Source organism: Centroberyx gerrardi, chromosome 17 (genome assembly GCF_048128805.1).
Source record: "Centroberyx gerrardi isolate f3 chromosome 17, fCenGer3.hap1.cur.20231027, whole genome shotgun sequence".
NCBI classification, from domain to species: Eukaryota; Metazoa; Chordata; class Actinopteri; order Beryciformes; family Berycidae; genus Centroberyx; species Centroberyx gerrardi.
Window position 1 is genome coordinate 10679566 of NC_136013.1, and position 20758 is coordinate 10700323.

The 20758-nt window shown below is 43.4% G+C and overlaps 1 protein-coding gene across 6 annotated transcripts in view; it reads right to left on the reverse strand.

The window, feature by feature from the left end:
• The window catches only part of meis2a (Meis homeobox 2a), an 83401-nt gene extending 64288 nt beyond the window's left edge, over positions 1-19113 (reverse strand). For all 6 annotated transcript variants that reach the window (XM_071902188.2, XM_071902189.2, XM_071902187.2 and 3 more), the window contains exons 1-7: positions 18486-19113; positions 17731-17963; positions 16110-16251; positions 15707-15757; positions 15180-15230; positions 14488-14637; positions 5894-6008 (exon numbers count right to left, since the gene is read on the reverse strand). In XM_071902188.2, the coding sequence (XP_071758289.1) occupies positions 5894-6008; positions 14488-14637; positions 15180-15230; positions 15707-15757; positions 16110-16251; positions 17731-17963; positions 18486-18497 (754 nt within the window). In that variant the 5' untranslated portion in view covers positions 18498-19113. The remainder of the gene's footprint in view (positions 1-5893; positions 6009-14487; positions 14638-15179; positions 15231-15706; positions 15758-16109; positions 16252-17730; positions 17964-18485) is intronic.
• Positions 19114-20758: the final 1645 nt, after the last annotated feature.

Here is a 20758-nt window from a genome sequence, read left to right on the forward strand (position 1 = left end):
GAGGGAGAGAAAGAGAATGAAAGACTTAAAGAGAGAGAGAGAGAGAGAGGATGAGCCTGAGAGCAGAGCCCCTTGAAACGGCTTGAAGTGCAGCAGCGCTTACGCAAGTGTGCACATATGCCCACACATAGCATGTCTATGGGTGTGTGTGTGTATGCAAGGGAGAGTGACAGCCTGTTCCCGTAAATGCCCGCGAATGCTGAATCCAGCAAGAATCTGGTCTTAGAGCAGAGCCAGAGTGAGATCCATTTTAAAACTATGTGCATTAACTATACTTTTCCCCATAGATTAAGCACTCCACATGAATAATTTAGCCTCTCTTATGCTAATGGGATCATGAAAGTATCCCCTCCGTACCGTGTTTTCTCCCCCTCCACAGCAACTCTTCTCAGCTTTCAACAATGGCCCTGCCCCTTCCCAACAAACCGTCAGACACACACACACACACACACACACTGTACTGTTTTCACAACAGGCACATAGACACCTGACTAGCATGGGGCTGACATGTAGTGACAAGGTTAAAAATGCTCACACTATTGGGAAACAGTGTAGCATTGTTATCCTCATTAGAGAGATATATCTTTGTCTTGTTTTCTGTTTGAGTGTCGTTCGCTTCCGCATACACTGACATGCATCAGTGGAAGCTATAGGCTGAAGACACGTGATAACAGCACTTGGTTTATTGTTTTATGTGATCAATGTTGCCATTTAACTGGTTTTGTAAGTAGCTGCTGAGGCAGCTGCTCCTCTTAACCTTCCCTATTGCTTCACTGTGGTGTTCTCTTTCTCTCTGTTTTGTTTTGAGAGGGGAGGCGGAAATACCCTGTGTGTTTATGTGTTTCTTTTGCCTTTCTAGTTCAATGTTGGGCCACACAGTGACTGCCGCACACATAAAAATATATCCATGCACACATTTACAATACCTACACACATACACGCACGCACACACCCTTGTTGCTTCAGCATTGTGTTGCGGTGAGGTGGGGGCACTGTGTAAAAATTATCAGTGCTCCAACAGCTGGGAGTGAGAGCCATGAAACAGCAGGGCCTGGGTCTGCTTTATTGTTTATCTGTTGTTTATGGGCCAGTGTTCAGCTTTAATTACTACACTAAATTAAACTCTAACAGGCACTCAGAGGCAGCCAGCTAACACACACACATGCATGCATGTGCACGCACGCACGCACACACACACACACATAGACACACATATATATATATATATACTGTATATGTACACACAGACACACCTCGCTGATCACTCTGGGGCAAGAGCAGCCTGCTAACACGCAACAAGGCTTCCATCTTGCGTTTTAGCCGAGACTCTGGTGTTCTTTCTGTTGTGGTTACATGTTTTTTTCCCATGTCTCTTTCTCTTCCCTCAGTTTTCTGGGTCTCCTTGAGCCCTCAGTGCAGTTGTGCCCAAGCTTTTGGAGAAAAAACAAAACAAAACAGCAAAGCCAAAGGTCCGGAAAATGCCAGATTCAACAGGCCTTGTTCGCGCTGGAGCAGGGAGTCGTGTCCCCACCAGGAATGACCCCCCTCTAGTGAGCTCAACCACAAAGACCTTGCTGAGTGGGGCCCCTGGCCAGGGCCAAGGGAGCTCACCACACTCCCCACGCACACACACGTGCACGCACACACACACAAACGTACCACAACACCATCAAGCCCAGCATGCTCCCTTGGAGCCAAACACTCAATCTCTCTTTCTCTTCCTCTCTTTCTCTCCATCTCTGCCTCTCTCAGTCTCTCTGGGGAGTCTGTCTATCCGCAGAGCATGGAGATTGTTCAATTGCTGAGAAAATGTACAAAATGCTTTCTCCTCTCTTCTGTTGAGCCTTTTCCATCTAGAATGGGGGAATCGTACAGAAAGGCCCTTTGCTCACCACTCAAGATGTCAGCGTGGATTTGGTTTTCATGCATAGCTAATAATTACAAGAGCGGACTGAAGTTGAGGCATGCACACACACAGACAGACAGACACACACACACACACACAAACACACATATACACTTAGAGCAAGAGGGAGAAACATTACCTACCGTGCTGAATCAGTGTAAAGGATCTACTGTACTTGAGTGAATGCAATTGACTCTGCTGTGTTTGAGGTGGGCAAGAAGTGCAGCCTATTTCATCACACTGCTCAATCACACTTTGGGTGTTCAACATATTATGGACACCTGCTTGGAATCGAGTGCTATCTTAAGGCAGGCACATTCATCAAATTTAACTCCTGTTTCTGATGTATCTAGATAAGCTTGGGAGAAATCCAAAAGACTGTTAATCAAAAAGCTGTGCGATCAGAGCCAATTAAGTTATTGTGTGTTGGTGAGCTGCACAACCTCCCCAGAATACCTTCTGAACCACCTCCCCTAACTGCTGCTATCTGTTTATCTAGCCCGAACATAGGGAGTCACTTTCTAAGAGTCAGTAAGTGAGAGTGCAGAATTTGCCCTGAGGGTGATAATTCATATTTTCTTTTTTTTTGGAGAGAAATTCTAAGAAAGAGAAAAAAAAAGGTCTGTTAAGGAGGCGGGTGGGGAGAGTTAGCAGATCTAAGTATTGTACTGAAACCCTTTTCATATGTGTCAAAACCTTAACTGGCAATCTCTACTGACAGCTATGAGCATGCTTCACCTTGCTTTACTGCTTGACAATAAATTATTCCGCAAGAGGGGCTACACATATTTTCTCACTGGTTAAATTGTTTTTTGGCACAGGTTCAGAGCAATGCTCGATGCCGAGATACGAGCTGGAGATTGTGGATGTGAATTTTGCTCATAGCGACCATCTCAAGCCCTGCATGCACTGTACATACTTTAGCGTGAAAGGTATGTGTGCTATACTGTACTTTATTCTACTGTACATTCCCTAACGACAGCCAAACATCGGCAGACCTACCATGGAGGGGGAAACAAAAGTTTTCACTCGCAAACCAACCCACTTGGATTCAGTCAGAGGCAGAAATGTTTCAACCTTTTGGGAGAAATGGACTGGAATCACAAAGTCAGCGCGGTAATGCTTTTGGATCCATTCTTGAGCTAAATGGATTTCAAGCCACATGCATGCAAATATGCACGCCTTTCAAAATGGCGTAAAAAAAGTTGATCTGTGTTTGTTGTTTTATTTTATTGCCAGTTGAAAACCAAAAAGCTCTCTCTGTGTGTTTCACACACTCTTTCTCGCTCTCTTTCTCTCACTCTCTCGCTCTCTCCCATCTATTCCGTCTACCTCAACTGATCCACATCGTCACCCCTTTTAACAGGGGCCAAGCTGTTAAAGACCCCATTACTGAAGTGAAGCACACATTTCACATTTTCTCTGTGGGCTTGAGAGTGTGGACTACACATTTTATGTGGAAATGTATTGAGATAGGAGGCGAGTTCATGCATGGAGTGGAGTGGAGGAGCGGAGGAGAGGAGGGAAAGGTGGAGAGGTTGGGGAGGGTAGGCTCTGTCAGAATGGAAGGGCCAGAGTCGGGAGTCAGCGAGCGCTTCAAGCGTTAACGTAATTGCAAGAATGTGAAAAATGAGGCGGCGGGGCTCCCGAGCGGAGCGAAAGGTCAGAGCACGCCTCACACAAAACAACTGGCTGGAGGACGGCCTCATTAGACCATTAAATCAGCTGCCCTCTCTCTTTCTCTCTCGTTTTTTCCCCCCTCTCTCTCTTTTCTCTCTCTGCCTACTTTTTCACCTTCTCTGCTCTTTCACCTCTGTTGTTCACTGGCTCTCCCCTCACCTTCTTTTAAATCCCTGCCTCTCCTCTGTGTGCCTTTGTATTCCTACTTTTCCTTTTGTCTGAGTGTTTTTTTCTTTTTGTTCACGAAAGGCTTGGAGCTGGATGGTGGATGTAGCATTTAGCCCTCTTCAGCGTAGGTCAGGCCCGGCTCTGGCCCTGATCTAGTCCAGGTCTATCTTGGCCCAGCGCACTGTGCTGTACCGTAACTGTCTTTGGCCCGTATTGATCCGCTGTTACTGGATACGGTGGGGAGAGGAGTCGATAAGTGCTCTGTGGATTACAGGTCACTTGTACTTATGTGTGTAAGATAATCAATAGGCAGTGCATTTCTTTCTCTCATCCCCCCCTCCTCCTCTCTCTCTTTTTCCTGCAATCTTCGTCTCCCATGCGAACGTCTTTGCGGGCATAGAGGATGAGAATGCTGCAAAAACTCTACCTGTGCTCTGTCTTCTGACCTGCCGTCAGCAAGTGTTTTTTGTTATTATTGTTTGCATATCAGAAAATATAACTGATACATCTGTAAAACAATGGCAGTATGGGATGAGTTTTGCTTCACCCTGATAGCAGGCATGCACACACCTGCAGCAGGAGGCGGCCTAGCGGTTAGAGAGAACCTATTTGAACAGGACAGCACGGGTGCAAGCGCTGTTTCTGCAAAGCATCTGCCTTTGCTGAAGTGTCCTGTGAGCAAGACACTGAATCCCTGTTCTGTATCTGACCCTGTGATTTGCTCTCTTTGGAGGCGGGCAAGCGGAAAGAGAATTTCCCTATGGGGATCAATAAAGTATCACGTTATTATTACATTCATTCATTATGCCCACACACGCATTTGCTTAGCCATGGCCTAGCAATCATTGCCTTCCCCGATCCGACTAGCCTGAGAACAGCCTGTGATCCAACTAGTCCTGACACGGCCGACCACAGAGGTCTGCTGCGGCCCTCAGCCTGTGGTCAGTAATGGTCCAGAAGCTACAACTGCTGCTCCTGACTGAGGAGGAGAAGATGATTAAAACAGCTCCACCACAGAGCACACATCCCATCGATACATTTGATCACTTATCGGCAAAACGATAGCCTCGGCTGGACACAACAAGCGCCTCCAGTTGGTGAGCGAGACGGTATATGTGTGTGTCGAAGTGCGTGTGTGTGTGTGTGTGTGTATGTATACAGTGTGATGAAATTTCATGCAAAACCCTGGACACTGCCAGAGGGCACACACAAATACAGAAAGACACCCACAAACACACACTCTGCCGCCAGGGAAAGGAGATCTTGGTGCATTCAAAACAAGAGGAAGACGAGAAAGGAAAAGCCAAGAGCTCATCAACTATGTTCTCTTAGTTTAGGAAGTAGTTTCAACTTTTAATAACTGTGTTATTCATTAAGGAGTTTTTACATCACAAAGTGTTGATGTATGTGCTCATGTCTAAATTCAGATAATACCAAATGGTATTATATATAATATGCGTGTAAAAATATATATGGACTGTAACAAATCACAGTGCGGATTGCTGTGACCTGCAACTAACTGTAATAAGTGCAAATATTTTTGTTTTGAATTGCATTATTACTGTCTGGCAGGTCGAATACTAGATAAAAACACAAGCCTCACTGAGACATAATTAGGGGCTGTTGCGCTAGCAAAGTTAATATGTTTTAAATGTTAGCAAGAACTGGCAGAAATATACTATTAATCACCGGCTTTTCCAAGCATGTTGTTCAACTCCACCTCTAAATAGCTGCAATTTCGAAACCCCTTTAATAGGCTGCTGTATTACAGTGGATGTTGCTTGTATTTGGGTGTGAGTGTAACAGTGGATAAGCATGTTCGCTTTTAAGTGTGACTATGTGTTTACATGGATGCCAGTCAAAAAACAGGATAATCCAATGTGCAAAAGGAAAGACTGGAAAGTGTTTCTATAGCAAGGGAGATGTGCCATCTATTCACTGCAGTTCTCATATTAGACAGAGCTAAAGTGGAGTGTTGGCAACTCTGCCCATACATGATGATTAATACATCCCTCATGGATCCGTGCCTGTATATATGTGTGTGTGTGTACGTGGTAGTGCTCGTGTGCACAAGTGTATGCATGTGTATGTGTGTGTGTGTGTGTGTGCGTGCGCATGCCTGTGTGTTTGCTGGCTCACCTTGTTCACTGCTGTTGTCACCGCTCTGTGAAGCGTGTCCCCCGCTGGAGGGCCCTGGTGTGCCGGCTGAGTGTGTGGAGGTGGCGTCATCATGGTCTCTCCAGGAAGCTGGGTTCTGAGGTTTGAGAAGAGAGAAAGCGAGCGAGGGATCCATCCATTCATCCATCCGTCCATCCATCCATCCACATTCCCCATCCAAACCGCAAACCAGGAGCGGAGAGAGCAGGAAGGAGGGGGAGGAGGGGAGGGAGGAGAGGGAGGGAGAGAGAGAATGAGACAGAGAGAGAGAGAGAGAGAGAGAGAGAGGGAGACCATATGAGTATGCTGGAAACGTGAGAGTGACATCTGTAAGAGTCCACAGGCGCTGCGAGGGTCCTTGGCCTGCTTACATTCTCCAGGCAAGGCAGAGAGCTCCACTCCCCGTTTCCCCCCCTAGCACACAATCAACAATGCCACTATAATCAAAGATGAAGAGAAAGGGACTAATGCACTAAAGCAGCTGGCAATAAGTCAAAACACTGTAATCAAACTGTTTCATTAATACATGAGAGCAAAACGCAGCGCTGTTAATGTGGCGTCTGATTTTGAACGTGGCAAGTGAAGCACTCGTGAGTAATTGTCTAAACACATATGGCCGAGACCAGTCGAGTTAGTTTATACCGTAACCAATTGAGACTTCCGTGTCAAGTGAGAAATATAGAGGTAAAAAGTCTAAACACACCACAACCGCCATTAATCATTACCACTGTCAGAAATGAAAATAAGATATGACAGTGATTCTCCTGCTAATCTGCCAAAAATGTGTACACGCCCACACTGACATACACAAACGCCCACAGAGACTCACAGAAATACACTTATGCACACACACTAATGACATAATAGAGCAAGGAGTATAAACACACACACGCACTCACATATATATATATATACACATACACAAACGTGCAGAAAAAAAGTGTTAAATCTCCAACAGCTATCGTCAAAAAAATCTAAAACAAGTTCATATTGTTTAAGGTGATTTTCCTCGCCTCTCTCTCTCTTCTCCTTCCCTCCCTCTACTTCTCATTTTCTCTCCTCCTCCTCCTCCTCTCTTTCCTGGTCATTCCCATTGCCCTTCTGGTGCACACGGGGAAACAGGATTTTCTACTGTACAGGAAAGGCTTTATCAGTGGCACATGAAGGCAGGCTAGAGGTGGAATTTCCTCTGCCATTCAGGCCAGAGAGGGACAGACTGACCACGTCACATACTACACTCGCACCCACACACACAATCAAACACACACACTCCGGACAGCCTCTCACACACAGTCGATACAGCCTCACACAGACGCACGTACACATTCGTAGCTCTCAACCCCTAGCTAGTCTATCCCAATTTAACTTGTCACCTGAGCACGATGACAAAATGTTGGCCAACGTAAGCCCCGACGTTGTCCGGGGCCCGAGAGAAGCAGCCCCTTGAGCGGAGCCCAAGCCAAACAAACACAGGCCTGCACCAAGGCTTCCCACAAACCTCAACCCACTTCTCAGTCCCCGCTATGGCTTTTTTTTTCTCCCTCAAACACACACAAACACACATACATATATATGAAAGCGGAGGGAAAATGTACACACCACAGAATATTCCAAGAAAGAGACCGTTTTTACCATTTTGTCTAACTTCAGTAGTGTTCTTGATGAACTCCCTTTCCCTCAGCTCCCGCCAGAGAGGAGCCTGCCTGCCTGCCTGCCTGCCTGCCTGCCTTGGTGCCCCAGTCAGAGTGAGCTGTACTGGTGGAGGACAGACAGCATTGAGCCTGGAGAGTACTGGAGGTTTGCAGGAAAAGAGAGGCTATAAGACAAGCGGCTGCTTAGTTCCCCTGGGTGCGCAGTCCTTATGTGCTGCTGCTTGTTCTGCTGCGGAGGCGAGGCTGCTGCAATGCCTGTGAGCGAGGCCCTTTTATCTGCTAAGTTTTTTGGGGAAGGAGGGCTGTTTTCTCAAACAGCTCGGAGCTGAAAACAGCAGACAGAAACACACAAGGCCCTTCAGCCCCTCCGCTCCACTCAAGACCCTCTCAGCGTCAGCTGTTCACCGGATGGCAATCAGATAAAGAGCTCGGAGAATTACTGAGAAGAGGGGTAAGAAGACAGGCCGAACAATAGCCCCTGCGTGGGTTTTAGCCCTTCAGAGTGAGGGGTGGAAAAAGTGTCCCTGCTTTGAGAGGGATGGGCGATTGTGATGTGTTCACCTCCTGGGCCGCTGATCAACACATGGTATACTTCATGGGACCACAGTCCTGTGTTTGTAGTAAATGTCCATTATTCCCTACACAGCCTAGTACAGCACATACGCACATAAATTCCCTCAAAACACACTAATTTTGTCTCACTAGCAAATGTCATATGGAAACATGGAGGGAAGGTTAACAGAAAGAAAGAAAGAAAGAAAGAAAGAGAGGTAAAAAGCCCAGACTCGCGGAGTGTATAATGTATTTAGGCAGAGCTGAGCAGAGCACTCAGAACGGGCTGTTGTTGTTCCAAGGAAAGAAAATGACTGGGTTCTACTTCCTCACAATGAGACACCCACTGCCGGCGAGACAGGAGACAGACCTGAAAAACTATGCTCTCTCTCTTTCTCTGTCTCTCTCTTTCTCTCTCTCTCTTGCTCTCTCTCTCTAACACTTGCCAGCTACGGCCACAGCATGGCTTTAATGCAACAGCTGAATCGATAGGACTTAATTTAGCTATCATTGCAGAGTAATGTGTCATTTTTAATGGTGCTGGCACTAAATTAAATTCAAAGACACCTCAGCTAATGGTGTTAAAGGGAATGATATTTTGCTGTGATTTGCTACCCTGCGGGTTGAATGGAACTGCATGCAGGGATATAGATAAGGCTTTGTTAATTTGACTCTTATAGGGCAAAAAGCAGACTGTAGCACTTCATATGGTGTAATAATAATAAAGTGGCTACCAGTACCAGTGCATATACAGTGGATATTTTATTTAGGCACACACTCATACCTATAGGTCACGTGTTATACATAACCCCGTCTGCAGAACAAGACAACAAATATCACAACAATGGCGTTAACTTTCCACACTCAACAAGGCGACAAAAGCAACAGCCTTTCCTCCCCATGAATAATTTAGTGGGCCTCTCCGAGCTATGGAGGGTGCATCATCAGACACCGCACCTCGCAACACAAACACACACAACCATTTTGTCACAACCCCCGTGGGTCTGATAAAGTTCAAACAAGTTGTAAAAAAAAAACAAAAAAAACAAAAAAAAAACATCATGTCACCCAAACAGTCTTCTTCAACCTACACAAGAAGTCCTCACAAAAAAGGAAGAAGCAAAAGAGAAAAAAAAAAAAGGCCTCCAGCCCATGTGACTATTCCCTAAAGCTGGGCATAATTAGGAGTCAAACATGGTTCACTCCATGCTCTTCACTAATTGTGTTAAAGAGCACTGTTACCAGGAGGAGGAGGAGGAGAACGCCAGCAAGCAAACACACATACATGTGCAGGCGCGTGCACAATCTCACACACACACACACACACACACACACACACAAACACAATAGGACTAGATAGAAAATAAGATACAAAGGAAGCCTGGTCTCTAGGGGCAGCCTTTTCTATTTGCTGGGGTTAGCGACTGGCGGCTGATAATACAAGTTGTAATTAATATAAAAGCAGGAGACAATATGGGGAGGAAGGCTTGTAGTGCAGCCAGGCCACAGGAGAGCAGGGGAAGGCTGCCGTCTCCTCCGCTCCTGTCCCCCGTTTCTCATTTACAAACACCTGCCTGGCACAATCTCACTTCCCTCACTGCACTCTGCCTACATCCCTAGGAATTTCAAATAAAATTGATTTAGCGGCATCATTGAATTTTCCTCAAATTCCCCTGGAACCTGGAGGGGAGAGAAGAAATCTGTTGGTGTAGTAGTAGTGTAAGGCAGGTTGAGAACGACTACACTAGTGTGTGCGTGCGTGTGTGTGTGCGTGCGTGTGTGTGTGTTGCACTGCCACTGCAAGGAGCAGCTAGCGGGATCCAGTGCTGAACATGTACGAAATTGCTGACACACCAGAAACGCACAGGACCGTAAATCATGAAGCTAGCTGACATTTCAAGACACATCTTGCCACATGGCATAAGCAGTTCAAAACTCCTCACACATTTTTGTTGAGTTGAATGTGTAATTATACACAGCCGCTTCAGAAAGGTGTAGGTGCACCTCTATTGAATAGCTGAGTATTTACAACACCCACAATTATCCAGAATATAAAAACTCCTTAATTTAGCCGCTAATAATTCACCGCAGCGTGTTTTAAGAGACATGGGGGATTGACTGATTGTATATGTGCTTATAAACTTTCTCTGAGGCAAAAACAACTTTTTTCACCGCACTGAATGACACATTACATGTACAAATACGTTATCAGAAAGAAGAGATTAAATAAAAACTGAACCCTCAAAAGAGATCCTTGTGATTCATGAGTTTGACACACCTAAACATGAGAGAGCTGATCCAAAATATGAAAACTGATATATATCAAACAGTCACCTGAAGCTATCATAGATTATTCTACTTTCAGCAGTTCCTTGTGATAAATGACCCCGAAATCGGGCCTTGCAATGTAAATATAGGATTATACTATTATTGGTGTTGCATTTAAATACAGATCAACATACACGTATCTCACGATCCTAAAATAACCGCACAGCAAATGTTTTTCATTGCAGTCGTTTACAGCAGGACTCTTTCATACATGCAGTTACAGGGAGCGGAGAGCGGGAGACGCAACAAGTGAGCCCAGCCTCTCTCTAGCGGTGGTAGTGGTGATTAGGTATGCCTGCCAACAGGGCCCTGCCTCTGAACACTAATCAAATAGGAAATGTAGGGCCAGACATCCCACCATCACAAAACAATTGTGTGGAACAGACGGAGCGGTCCAAGTCAACGACACACTATTTTGACGAGGGGGGGGGGGGGGGGGGGGGGGGGAGAGATCCAAACACAGTCGGTCCCCGAGGAGAACAAAGCTAGTTGAATTAGAACACCTTCAAAACGGAGAAATTCCACGGTTCAGCAGGCTGGCTCGGCCCGAGGGCTCGCTGTACGTGAACGCAGGCAGGCGGAGTGTATTGTGTGGAGCGGGAGGCTGTGTATGCACCGCACGACGCACAGTGACACGCAGAAACAGGACATTGCAGAGCTCCCATCTCGGACGACACGCACAGTAAATCACTGGTGAACTATTAGCATTATTTGACTGAACCTGTGACATCACCGCATCTGACCGATGCTCTACTGCGTCCAGAGCCTGTACCAGAGAGTCAAATGTAAACAGAAAGGGTTTTTTTTTTCCCCTCTCCAGCCATGCAGAGTCAAGATAACCTACAGCATAACCGCTATGGGAACTACTATCACCCCTGACAAAAAAAAACGCCCCCTAAAACAAAGTGCCAGAACCCCAAATCCCAGCGCATTCCTTCATAGCAAATTTGGAACTGTGCAGAAAGTCATAAAATCGTTTCAAAAGCATAATGCACGTGCAGAGAGAATGAAAAGCCTTCTGCTAATATAAGAAGCAGCACAATAGCACAAGAAGACACAAAGGCTAATTCATTAGAACAGATAATATTCAGAAACCGTTAATTCTATTCGCCTCCCTAATTGGATGTAGCACAGAGAAGACAGAAATTTAATTTCATTAATTAAAAGACAAGAGAGCAAACCATTGATAAGCAACACGCACACTGTACCAATCGTTTGTACAAATCCTGACTGCCCTGTGTCCCCCCCCCATCACCTTTCATGTGTAATACAACATATTTTTTTCCCCTTTTTTTTTACATAGGATGGGGGTGACTTGAGTGGGGCACTGAGTTAGGGGCCTGGGGTGGGATACATGGTTTGGATAGTCACCGCAAACAAATAAGAGAAATCAACAGTGTCAGCAAGGCCTCATCCCCCTCTGACTACACCATAATCCAATCATCTCTAAAACAATGCAGCATTCAAGTGTAAATAAAACTGTGCTTATTATGCTCTACTGTCAGGTATAGAGAAGGGAAAGGAGGGAAACAAAAAGAGGGAGAAAAGGGAGAGGAGAAACAAAAAAAAAAAAACCCAAGCTCAACGGGCTGCCTCCTTCACAGTGAAGAGCCTCATCATCTCCAGCAAAACCAACTTTCACCAAATGAGATGTAGCCCAGGGCTATATATTAAAAATGCATATCAAAGCAAAGAAAAATGGACGTGAGAGATTCTAACTAAATAAATTAGCATATCTAACTATCAAATTGCCTTCCTCTCTTCAATGAGAAGAGAGGACAGAAATGAATAATGAAATAGAGCCAAAATAAAATAAATAATAAATAAATAAATCGAGACATGTAAGGCAGAAATTGCTTTCCATCCAGTAGTGCATATTTGCAACCATATGCAGTTTTCTGCATTGTTTCCACATTCAAAACACATTTTGGACACATTAAGCTGGACCCATTTCAATTAGACTGGGAATTACTGCTGAGGGAGTTAACTATTTACTACAGGGCTCTCAGGCCATGATTACACTGTACAGGGGAACCTGAACACACACTCCTGGAGCAAGAGAGCCACCGCAACAAACATATTATTTTCACTTCAGTAGTTTCAGTTTCTGTAAATAATTTTGCCACTAAAGCATTACGAGTATCACAGTATCACACACACAATATACAAAAATAAGGCATTGTATTCTTAGTTATTTAGATAGTAACATTACAATCGATTAAAGTCAGAGTGTGTATCTTTCCACAGGCTATTTGAATGTTGGACTGCTCAGCCATTATCAGAATCACTTCACAGGTCAGACTCAGCTCTATCAGCAAACAAGGGAAAAAAAATCCCTTCTGCTTTGTCAAATGCAGCCCAGCAGTTAGGTGTAGTAAAAAGTTCATTGCTGCCACAAACCCGAAATAAATCCCTCCAAACTGAAATACCTAATGAGCTGGTCAGTTCAAACAACCTCCAGATAAATGGCTTGTCATGCACCTTCTTTGTTTATTGCTGCTCCTGATTTGCTTTATTGGCATATCTAATTTTCTAATTATCAAAATATTTCTCACAAGTGGACTGATGACAAAGCTCGTGTCTGAGCACTGCAAGGCACCATTGGAAATTGGCTTGAGTATCAACCATCTGCCATGAAACTAAACAGGCTAGTTTATCTAATCTCTACAATATAAACAACAGCATGCCTCATTTCTACACTTGTGTTGGAGTACCACAATATTGCCATTTTGACCGTTTCTCAAACCCACATTGGCATCTTAGATCTAATTATGTTTTAATTCACCTTGTGCAGTGTACTGAATAGCCCTGTAAACGCGGCGGGCTTTCAAAGGGAATCCACCGCTATTAGGCCTATGGCCAGACCCAACAGATGCAGCGCAGTGACTTTGCATAACACTTAAATCTGCTTTAATTCCTAATAGGCTTGGCCTTGTGCTGCAGAGATATTAACTAGTCACTTTGTTGCGATAGTCGCTCACTTATTTCACCAAAACATTAGCTTTATCACAAGTATGCAAGACGCAATAATTCACAGATATCAACTCAATAATACACTGTCAGCCCAATCCATACTGCGCGCACAGCCTGCGTTTATTACACCGAAAATGCACGATTTAAACCAGGGAATCGATCTTCAAATTTAAAGCTACTGTACTTCAGGTGCATATAATTGAATTCAGCATTATGGAGCCTCTAGCCATAAAATGGGGAGCAGAGGAGAAAGCCACTGCAGAGCAAACCACACGGCAATCAATACGAAACAATTAAACACATTAACATCAACAGCAATGGAAGGCCTCCAGACGAACCATCATATGCCTTGTGAACTTGACATTGATGGTAAGCCTTTAGCTCTGAGATCTATTTCAATAGGCTACCACTTTCTCCACCTCTGCAGCAAAATCCACAGCTTTACGCACAGGCTATATCCAGCTCCCACAGCCCCAAATATAAAGCCCTTTTCTTTTTAAATATTGGCCTAAAGCTACAGCTTACCGCTGATACCCTGCTTTAACGTTAAACCTGCGTAACAGATAATTGCTTCACGTTTTTTCAGTGTGCAACTCTCCATAATGCACAGCGGCGATTTGCACGCGCGCGCGCGCTCAAACACACACATGCACACACACCCACTCAAACACAAACACGCAAGCACGCATTATGCACACATGAATGCCCCTAATCAAAAGACTAAAACAATAACTCACTCCATTGTATCACATCTAGCTTTTGACCTTAGAACATCGATCGGCAGATTTCCCTTGCAGAACAGAGCGTGCACTATTTGCTTGTGGCACAATAGGGTCACACACTGAACAGAGGCTAAGTAAAAGTTGACGTTATGCGAAACATCAAACAAATAATTCACATTACTTAAAAAAAAATATCTGATTATTTTTCCAGCATTGTCTATCAAAAATGGTCACGAGTGAAGTATTCTCTATAGCAGCACGGACGCATGCAGACAACATCACGGACACAAACATCATGTTATATTATATTATTTTATATTAAGAATAGAAAAGAGACAATGTTACTTACGTGATCTGCAAGGTTAGTTGAAGATCCCGAGAGTTCTTCGTGATCTGATTTAGAGCTGCCATCCCGTTCGTCAATAACTAGATCTATTGGCATTTTTCCTTTCAAACAACTGATGTACCGGTGGCAAAAATTGTCGCAGAGCTCGTGCACCTAGAAAAAGGAAAAAACACCTTTTTCAGGATGGGGAAACGGTTCAGCCAGTCCAAGAATAACTCTAATTAAGGGGCATTATCGGCGGCAAGGAAACAATAGTGAAATTGTTGCAGTGCTTATTATTCTCCTGAGACTGGAGCAACAAGTTGAACGACAAAAAATAAACAGCATGCCGTAAGCTGCCGAAATAATGAGCAGTTGAAACTAAATCTCTAGATCAATAAGAATGAGTAACGCGTGCAAAGAAGTTTCAATATATTTTATCAATATTAGTCACTCCAGTTGAATAGTTGGCTAAATAAAAAAGCCTATTTTAGAAATATGAACAGTCTGAAACTTCCTCCTGACACATTCCTGTTGACTGTTAAATATTTGCTGTCTATTAATGCACTGCACTCAATATTCAAGCAGGTTTGATAATATCATTGCCTTAAAATGAAAGCTCATATTTGTGCAGGTGGCATCATGCGTTGCCTATAGGTCAAAGATATTTAAAAACATGGCAGTCTGTTCTCAACATCAAGAATTATAACATTTACCTTTTCTAATTCCAAGAGGTGAAACCGTAATACTTGTATGGCTTGTATCATCTGAAACAAGAGCAAAATGAGCACACTTTACATCAATAAATTCACAAGGAGAATATTTTTACACACTTCACTGTAGGCGTATAGTGAGATAATCTACACTTCATAACAACATATGGGGAAACTATACAGCCAGCAAGAGCAAAATGGGCATTTTTACATCCATAGTCGTTAACACGTTATTGCATATAGGCTAATTTTCATTACGAGGAAGTGTCATCCAATAATTTAATTAGTTATTACACATTGGTCAGCTGGGTCAGCTGTAGACTAAGGCGATTGAACAATGACAGCGGCAAATGTGGCCACATAGCTTCACTTCAGAGCTCGTGTAACATCTGTGTTGAAGTTTGCATCAGATGTTCACTTATTTACTCTGTGATGCTGAGGACACTGAGGAGTATCCGAAAACAAGGCAGTTTACAGCCCAACCAAAGCGGGAATTATTGGGCAACAGGGAGGTCAAACGGTGCGCTTACCAAATTGTCCAACTCTGGATTTGATGAAAATAAAGGTTTTTCTGCTCGGACCTAAAATAATACACGAAATATCAAAGTTAGTTTGGCATGAAGTGTGCGAATAGGTTCTATTTTTTTATCATGTCATGTAATCTGATAATAAAACTAAAAATCTGCTAAATGAAACAACCTGTGTGTAAGTTATTGTGCATTCGACACACTCACCACATTAGATAACATGGTGCAATTTATGTCACAAAAAAACGTGCAACTAAACTCTCAAAAACTTGAATCGTGTGAATGTTTTAGTGCAAAAAAAATAAAATAATATCAAGCAAGCAGAAAGCTATGTGCCTTGACGCAGCCACAAAATCCAAGAGTATTTTTTCTTTATTTTATTTTTAGAAAATATATTAAAAGTGACCTGTTTGGCAAAGACTGCGATGTCCTCATTGAAGGAGTCTGAGGAGCAGACATCGCCGCCTGCTACGCCGGGCTCCCTCGGAGTGCACGTCGCCAACTCGCACTTCTCAAAAACCAGTGCGAGCAGTGGGAATAAAGGGTGACTGCAAGAGGGGAAACACAGCCTGAGTACAAGCACCACACCGGCTCCACAATGCACACTGCAAAAAATGTCCCTTTAACGAGTCTTTCAGTCGGGTTTCCAGTCTTAAAAATATTATTTTTCTTAAGGCAAGTGAAAAAATGTGTCATTTAGAAGAGATCGTTCTACTTGTTCCCGCGGCAGTTTGATTTGTTTCAACAGTTTTCTACAAACAAGCGACCCTATCTGGAAATAAGGCAGAGGACTCCACGAGTATCATGATAATATATCTGGATTTAAGAAAATTCTGTAAGCAAGTTGATTTGCGTGGGAAGCAAGTGGAAATATCTCACCCCACCGGCAGATTTCTCTATTTCTTTCAAGAAAAGTACGATTTTAAGACAGAAAACGAGATTAAATGACTTGCTGAGGTGGACATTTTTTGCAGTGCAGACAGAAAACGGCAGTGTAGTCAGCGTATAGTCTCACAAAAATCTACAAAAACAAGACGATCACAAACGGCGGTGGTCATTGAAAAGTGGAGAGACTTGATGCAGTTTGCAAAAAAAAAGTTAAAATGAAATAGCAGTTTTATAACTACAGAGTTATTCTATTCTAAATGCACAACCGACGCACTGAGGCACCGACGACTTGGACATTTCTTCCTTATTATAGCCTAAACAGTGGTGTAGTGGTGAATAAAAAGGTGGTGAAACTATAACTTCCAGTCGGTCATCATCATGGGGCGAACAGTCGCCACAATAATTAAAAAATCAATTATAATTTCAGAAAAACATTAATGTGTCTTTTTATTTCCTTAACATGAGTATCTTCATATAACTTGCTTCAGTTTTCTATTTGGCTACTTACTCTTATGTATCGTATGAATTTATGTCATAAAGATTTATGTCAGCCTAAAGAGAAGGGTAAACTCTATTCCGCAAATGAAAAGTGAGTTTAGGTGGCTTTACCCTCTATATCTCTAAATATAAAGATATACACGGTGCATTGTAACGCGTTCTGTGTGTTAGTGTAAGCAATATCTGAAAACATTTGAAAAGTTTTTGCAACCAGTAAGAAGATTTAAATATTGTCTCTCTTGTCTATTTCAGGACAGCAATATAATAGTATAATAATAAACCAAACTTTTTAATACCTCTAAAACATTTGTTGTGATGTTGAACTGAGTGTGTATTAATATTTCTAATGCAGTCGGTGACTTCCATGCTTGGTCTATGGACTGAAAGCCTCCATATTATTTTATAGCTTGTATTTCAAGCTATTACTCAAGGCTTGACGATGCTCCTACAATGCGTATAAAATTACACCTCACCCAGAATACCCTGACCAACAATTAGGCTGCTAAATTGCAGTTAAACTTGCACGAAGTCCTATTTAAGTTTAGAGGAGGGGAAAGTAAAACAACACAAACTAAAAGCAAAACTGAAAACTTTAAAATATTTGCACGCGTAGTGGAGTATATGGTTAATGTAAACCTTACCCATAAATTTGATCTTTATCCCTCTTTAAAACGTCGTTGACAGCAGAGCCCATGCTGGTGGGCATAACGTTGGGATGGGGAGCGTGGGCTCCGTAGTGCTGGCTGGCGTGGAGCGGCGGTCCGTGGTTCAGGTGGTGGACCTGGGGAAGCGGCCGGGGAGCATGCGGGTCCCCGTACATCGACGCCGGGACTCCGACTCCGTCCATCCCACCGTAATGGGCCAGTTCATCGTACTGGGAATAAAATCAGAGCAAAAGTCAGCGGGTTGCCCGGTCACTTTTTAGATAAATGTGTGTATAAAAAAAGCATGCCGTTTCATTCAGAATACGCAAAGCAGCAACTAATAAGCTGTTGCGTTCCATATACTACAGCAGCCGTTCAAATTGTTGTGATAGCCCTGCTACATGGGCAGAAAGTGCCAAATATTCTATCTACTAAACTATCGGTACGTTGAAACGGTTTGTCATTACCAAAAACATTGTAAAGTTAGGCGCTCCCGAAAGAGAGTAACTTTGGTAAAAACAGCGAATTAGTTTGGAGTCTCCTGTGAAACTGCTCCACGACTGTCGCGGAGGCTGTCGGTGAAGCAAAGGCTGTCACTTTGCTTGAGGGATAAGGCTGCTGCAAAAATGTCAAATATACCGGCTTTGATATGAATACTTTGTAAATTAGCCACCACCCGACAAGAGGTTAGCGATATGGAGGCCTTCCTACAGTGGATTTGTATAGGTAAGTGTAGGAGATTTAAAACCTACCCTTTGCGCCATCAGGCTGCGCTCCAATAAACTCCTGAATGTGTCGTATATTTAATATCCCAGTCCCGGTTAGAAAGTGATTTAGTGGTAAGATTCCTTTTTCAACCAACTTTGCGAATTCTCCTATTCGCCAGTGTGGTTCAGTTGAAGCCGTAGCATCAGGGAGTTTTGCAATTTTTCTTGTTTTTCCTCTTTCCTCAAAAAAGAAAAAAATGCGCCAAAGTGAAGGTTACAATCGGCCCATCAACAACCTGCATGTAACTAAACTGTCGTGTCTCATGGCTTTTTGCCACTCCAGCTGTCAATCAAAGCCAGAGGTTGTCAAGGTAATGAATGAATGACGGTTGGTGATGATGTTCAAGAGAAGGATGAATCTTTTTAGTCCGTTTTCATCCCGCAAGTCCGCGTCTCCTTTAATGCCTCCGGATCGCTATCTTGTTTTATTATTACTGTAAAAAAGAAAAAGCAGTAGAAATTAAGAGATTGCGATTCAGATCTTTCCTTTCTTTCCCCCGTAGGTATTTCGTCTATCTGGCGAGACTGAGATGAGTGAGTGTCAGCGAGTGTTGGCAGGTTGGCTGCTAGCTTGCTTATAGAAACAGAGTCAGTTCGCAGCGCTGAGCGGTGGGCGAATGAAATGACGGATCCCGGAAGTAGTGGTGGCCATAGCCAGTCCTACAGCAGCTCCAGAAAAGAGAGAGGAGAGACCAAATCTTGTGATATGCAGAGTATATGCTATGCACAGGGACGGCTTCAACTCCACACTGGGGGGAAAAGCCAAACCAACACAGCTCCTACTCCCAGCCAATTCCTTTTCGCCGAGAAGAGTCCTAAAGAAAAGCAGAAAGCGCTGTGTGAGGAAGGTTTACCAACGCGGGTACTTAGGCTGCAACTGTTAATAGCTTTGAGTTAAATTAAATACAGCCAGGACTGACTTACATGACTTGTGATAAAGTAAATACTTAACACTAAGGCAGAATTACGCATGACGCATTCCAACTTTTACGCACGGTAAAATGTAACATCAACAAAATATTAACATTAATAAATATTTTAACTTTTGTCCATGCTTACAGTCAGTGATGACAGACAAACAAAAGATTATAAGGCATGAACATCTTCAGTTGAAATTAGCTGGATATCTGATGCATTTGGAGTTTAATTTATGAGCATGACGCTTACTTGTTATCTTTGTTGTGGTTATAAGCCGGTGTGCCTACGTAATATCTCAGTAATACCTTATAATCTCACAGCTAATTATTGCTCGGGTCTTTTTAGCAAATTAAACGATACGGAGCACCCCTCTAAGCCCAGAATGAACTTTTCCAAGAGGAAAAAAAGCTTTTGTGGAGAAAGTAATTTTGTATGTTTCTTTCGTCCAATCCCCTCTCTTGATAGAAATCCGTGCCTTACCTCAGAGTAGTCAATTATCAAAGCTCCCCAAGATCATCAATCATGTGAGGAGATTGAAGTTTAGAGGAGGAGCAACGCTCCGGCCATCGATTGCAGTGAAGCCCTTTTTTGAGCCTGAGCTCTTTTACGCACAAAACAGAAGCAGGCCATCTATCCCCTTTAATATTTAGCTCCATCAATGCTAATATGGCATCATGGGTGTATTGATAGGTTTTCACATAAAGGCTCCATTTATGGCTGCGTGACATTTTTGATGGTGGAAATTAACTATTCACAGGTTAGGATTAAGGTAGACACACGTTCAAGGAGAGGGGTTGTGGCTACCGTTGGAGGGTCAATAAACTCCCCCAACAAACAAATACCAAGCCATATGGTTGCTCGGGGCTCGATTACAGAAATAGCAGTTTAAAAAAGATTTAATAAATGAAACCGTGACAACAATTATGTTTGTTGGCATGGAGGGGGGTGGGAAAAGTAGGACTGCAGGGTTTGACAAACGGCTGTGTGGACATTTCAACGTGCAATACCCCGGGAAGGAGCTGCAGAGCGGTGCGCAGAGAGCCAAGGCATTCACCGTCTCCAAGTCTCTCTTACACTCTGTAAACACAACCAGCCCGGCAGAGGCAGCTATTGAAGACTGCTATTTTCATAAGCTAAATACTATCGTTCACACTGATTTGTGCACTAACGCTTGACTTTTTTTTCCTCCTCCTCTGGACAACCATGGTAAGTAAGCCTAAACCTTACTGTATCTACCCGTTTGTTATGAACGCGTGTCCTTTAACGCCGCAGTTGGGGAAAGTTTTGAGGTTAGACTATTAAAAAAGTATAGACAAAATGAACATTTGTGTGTTTATCGT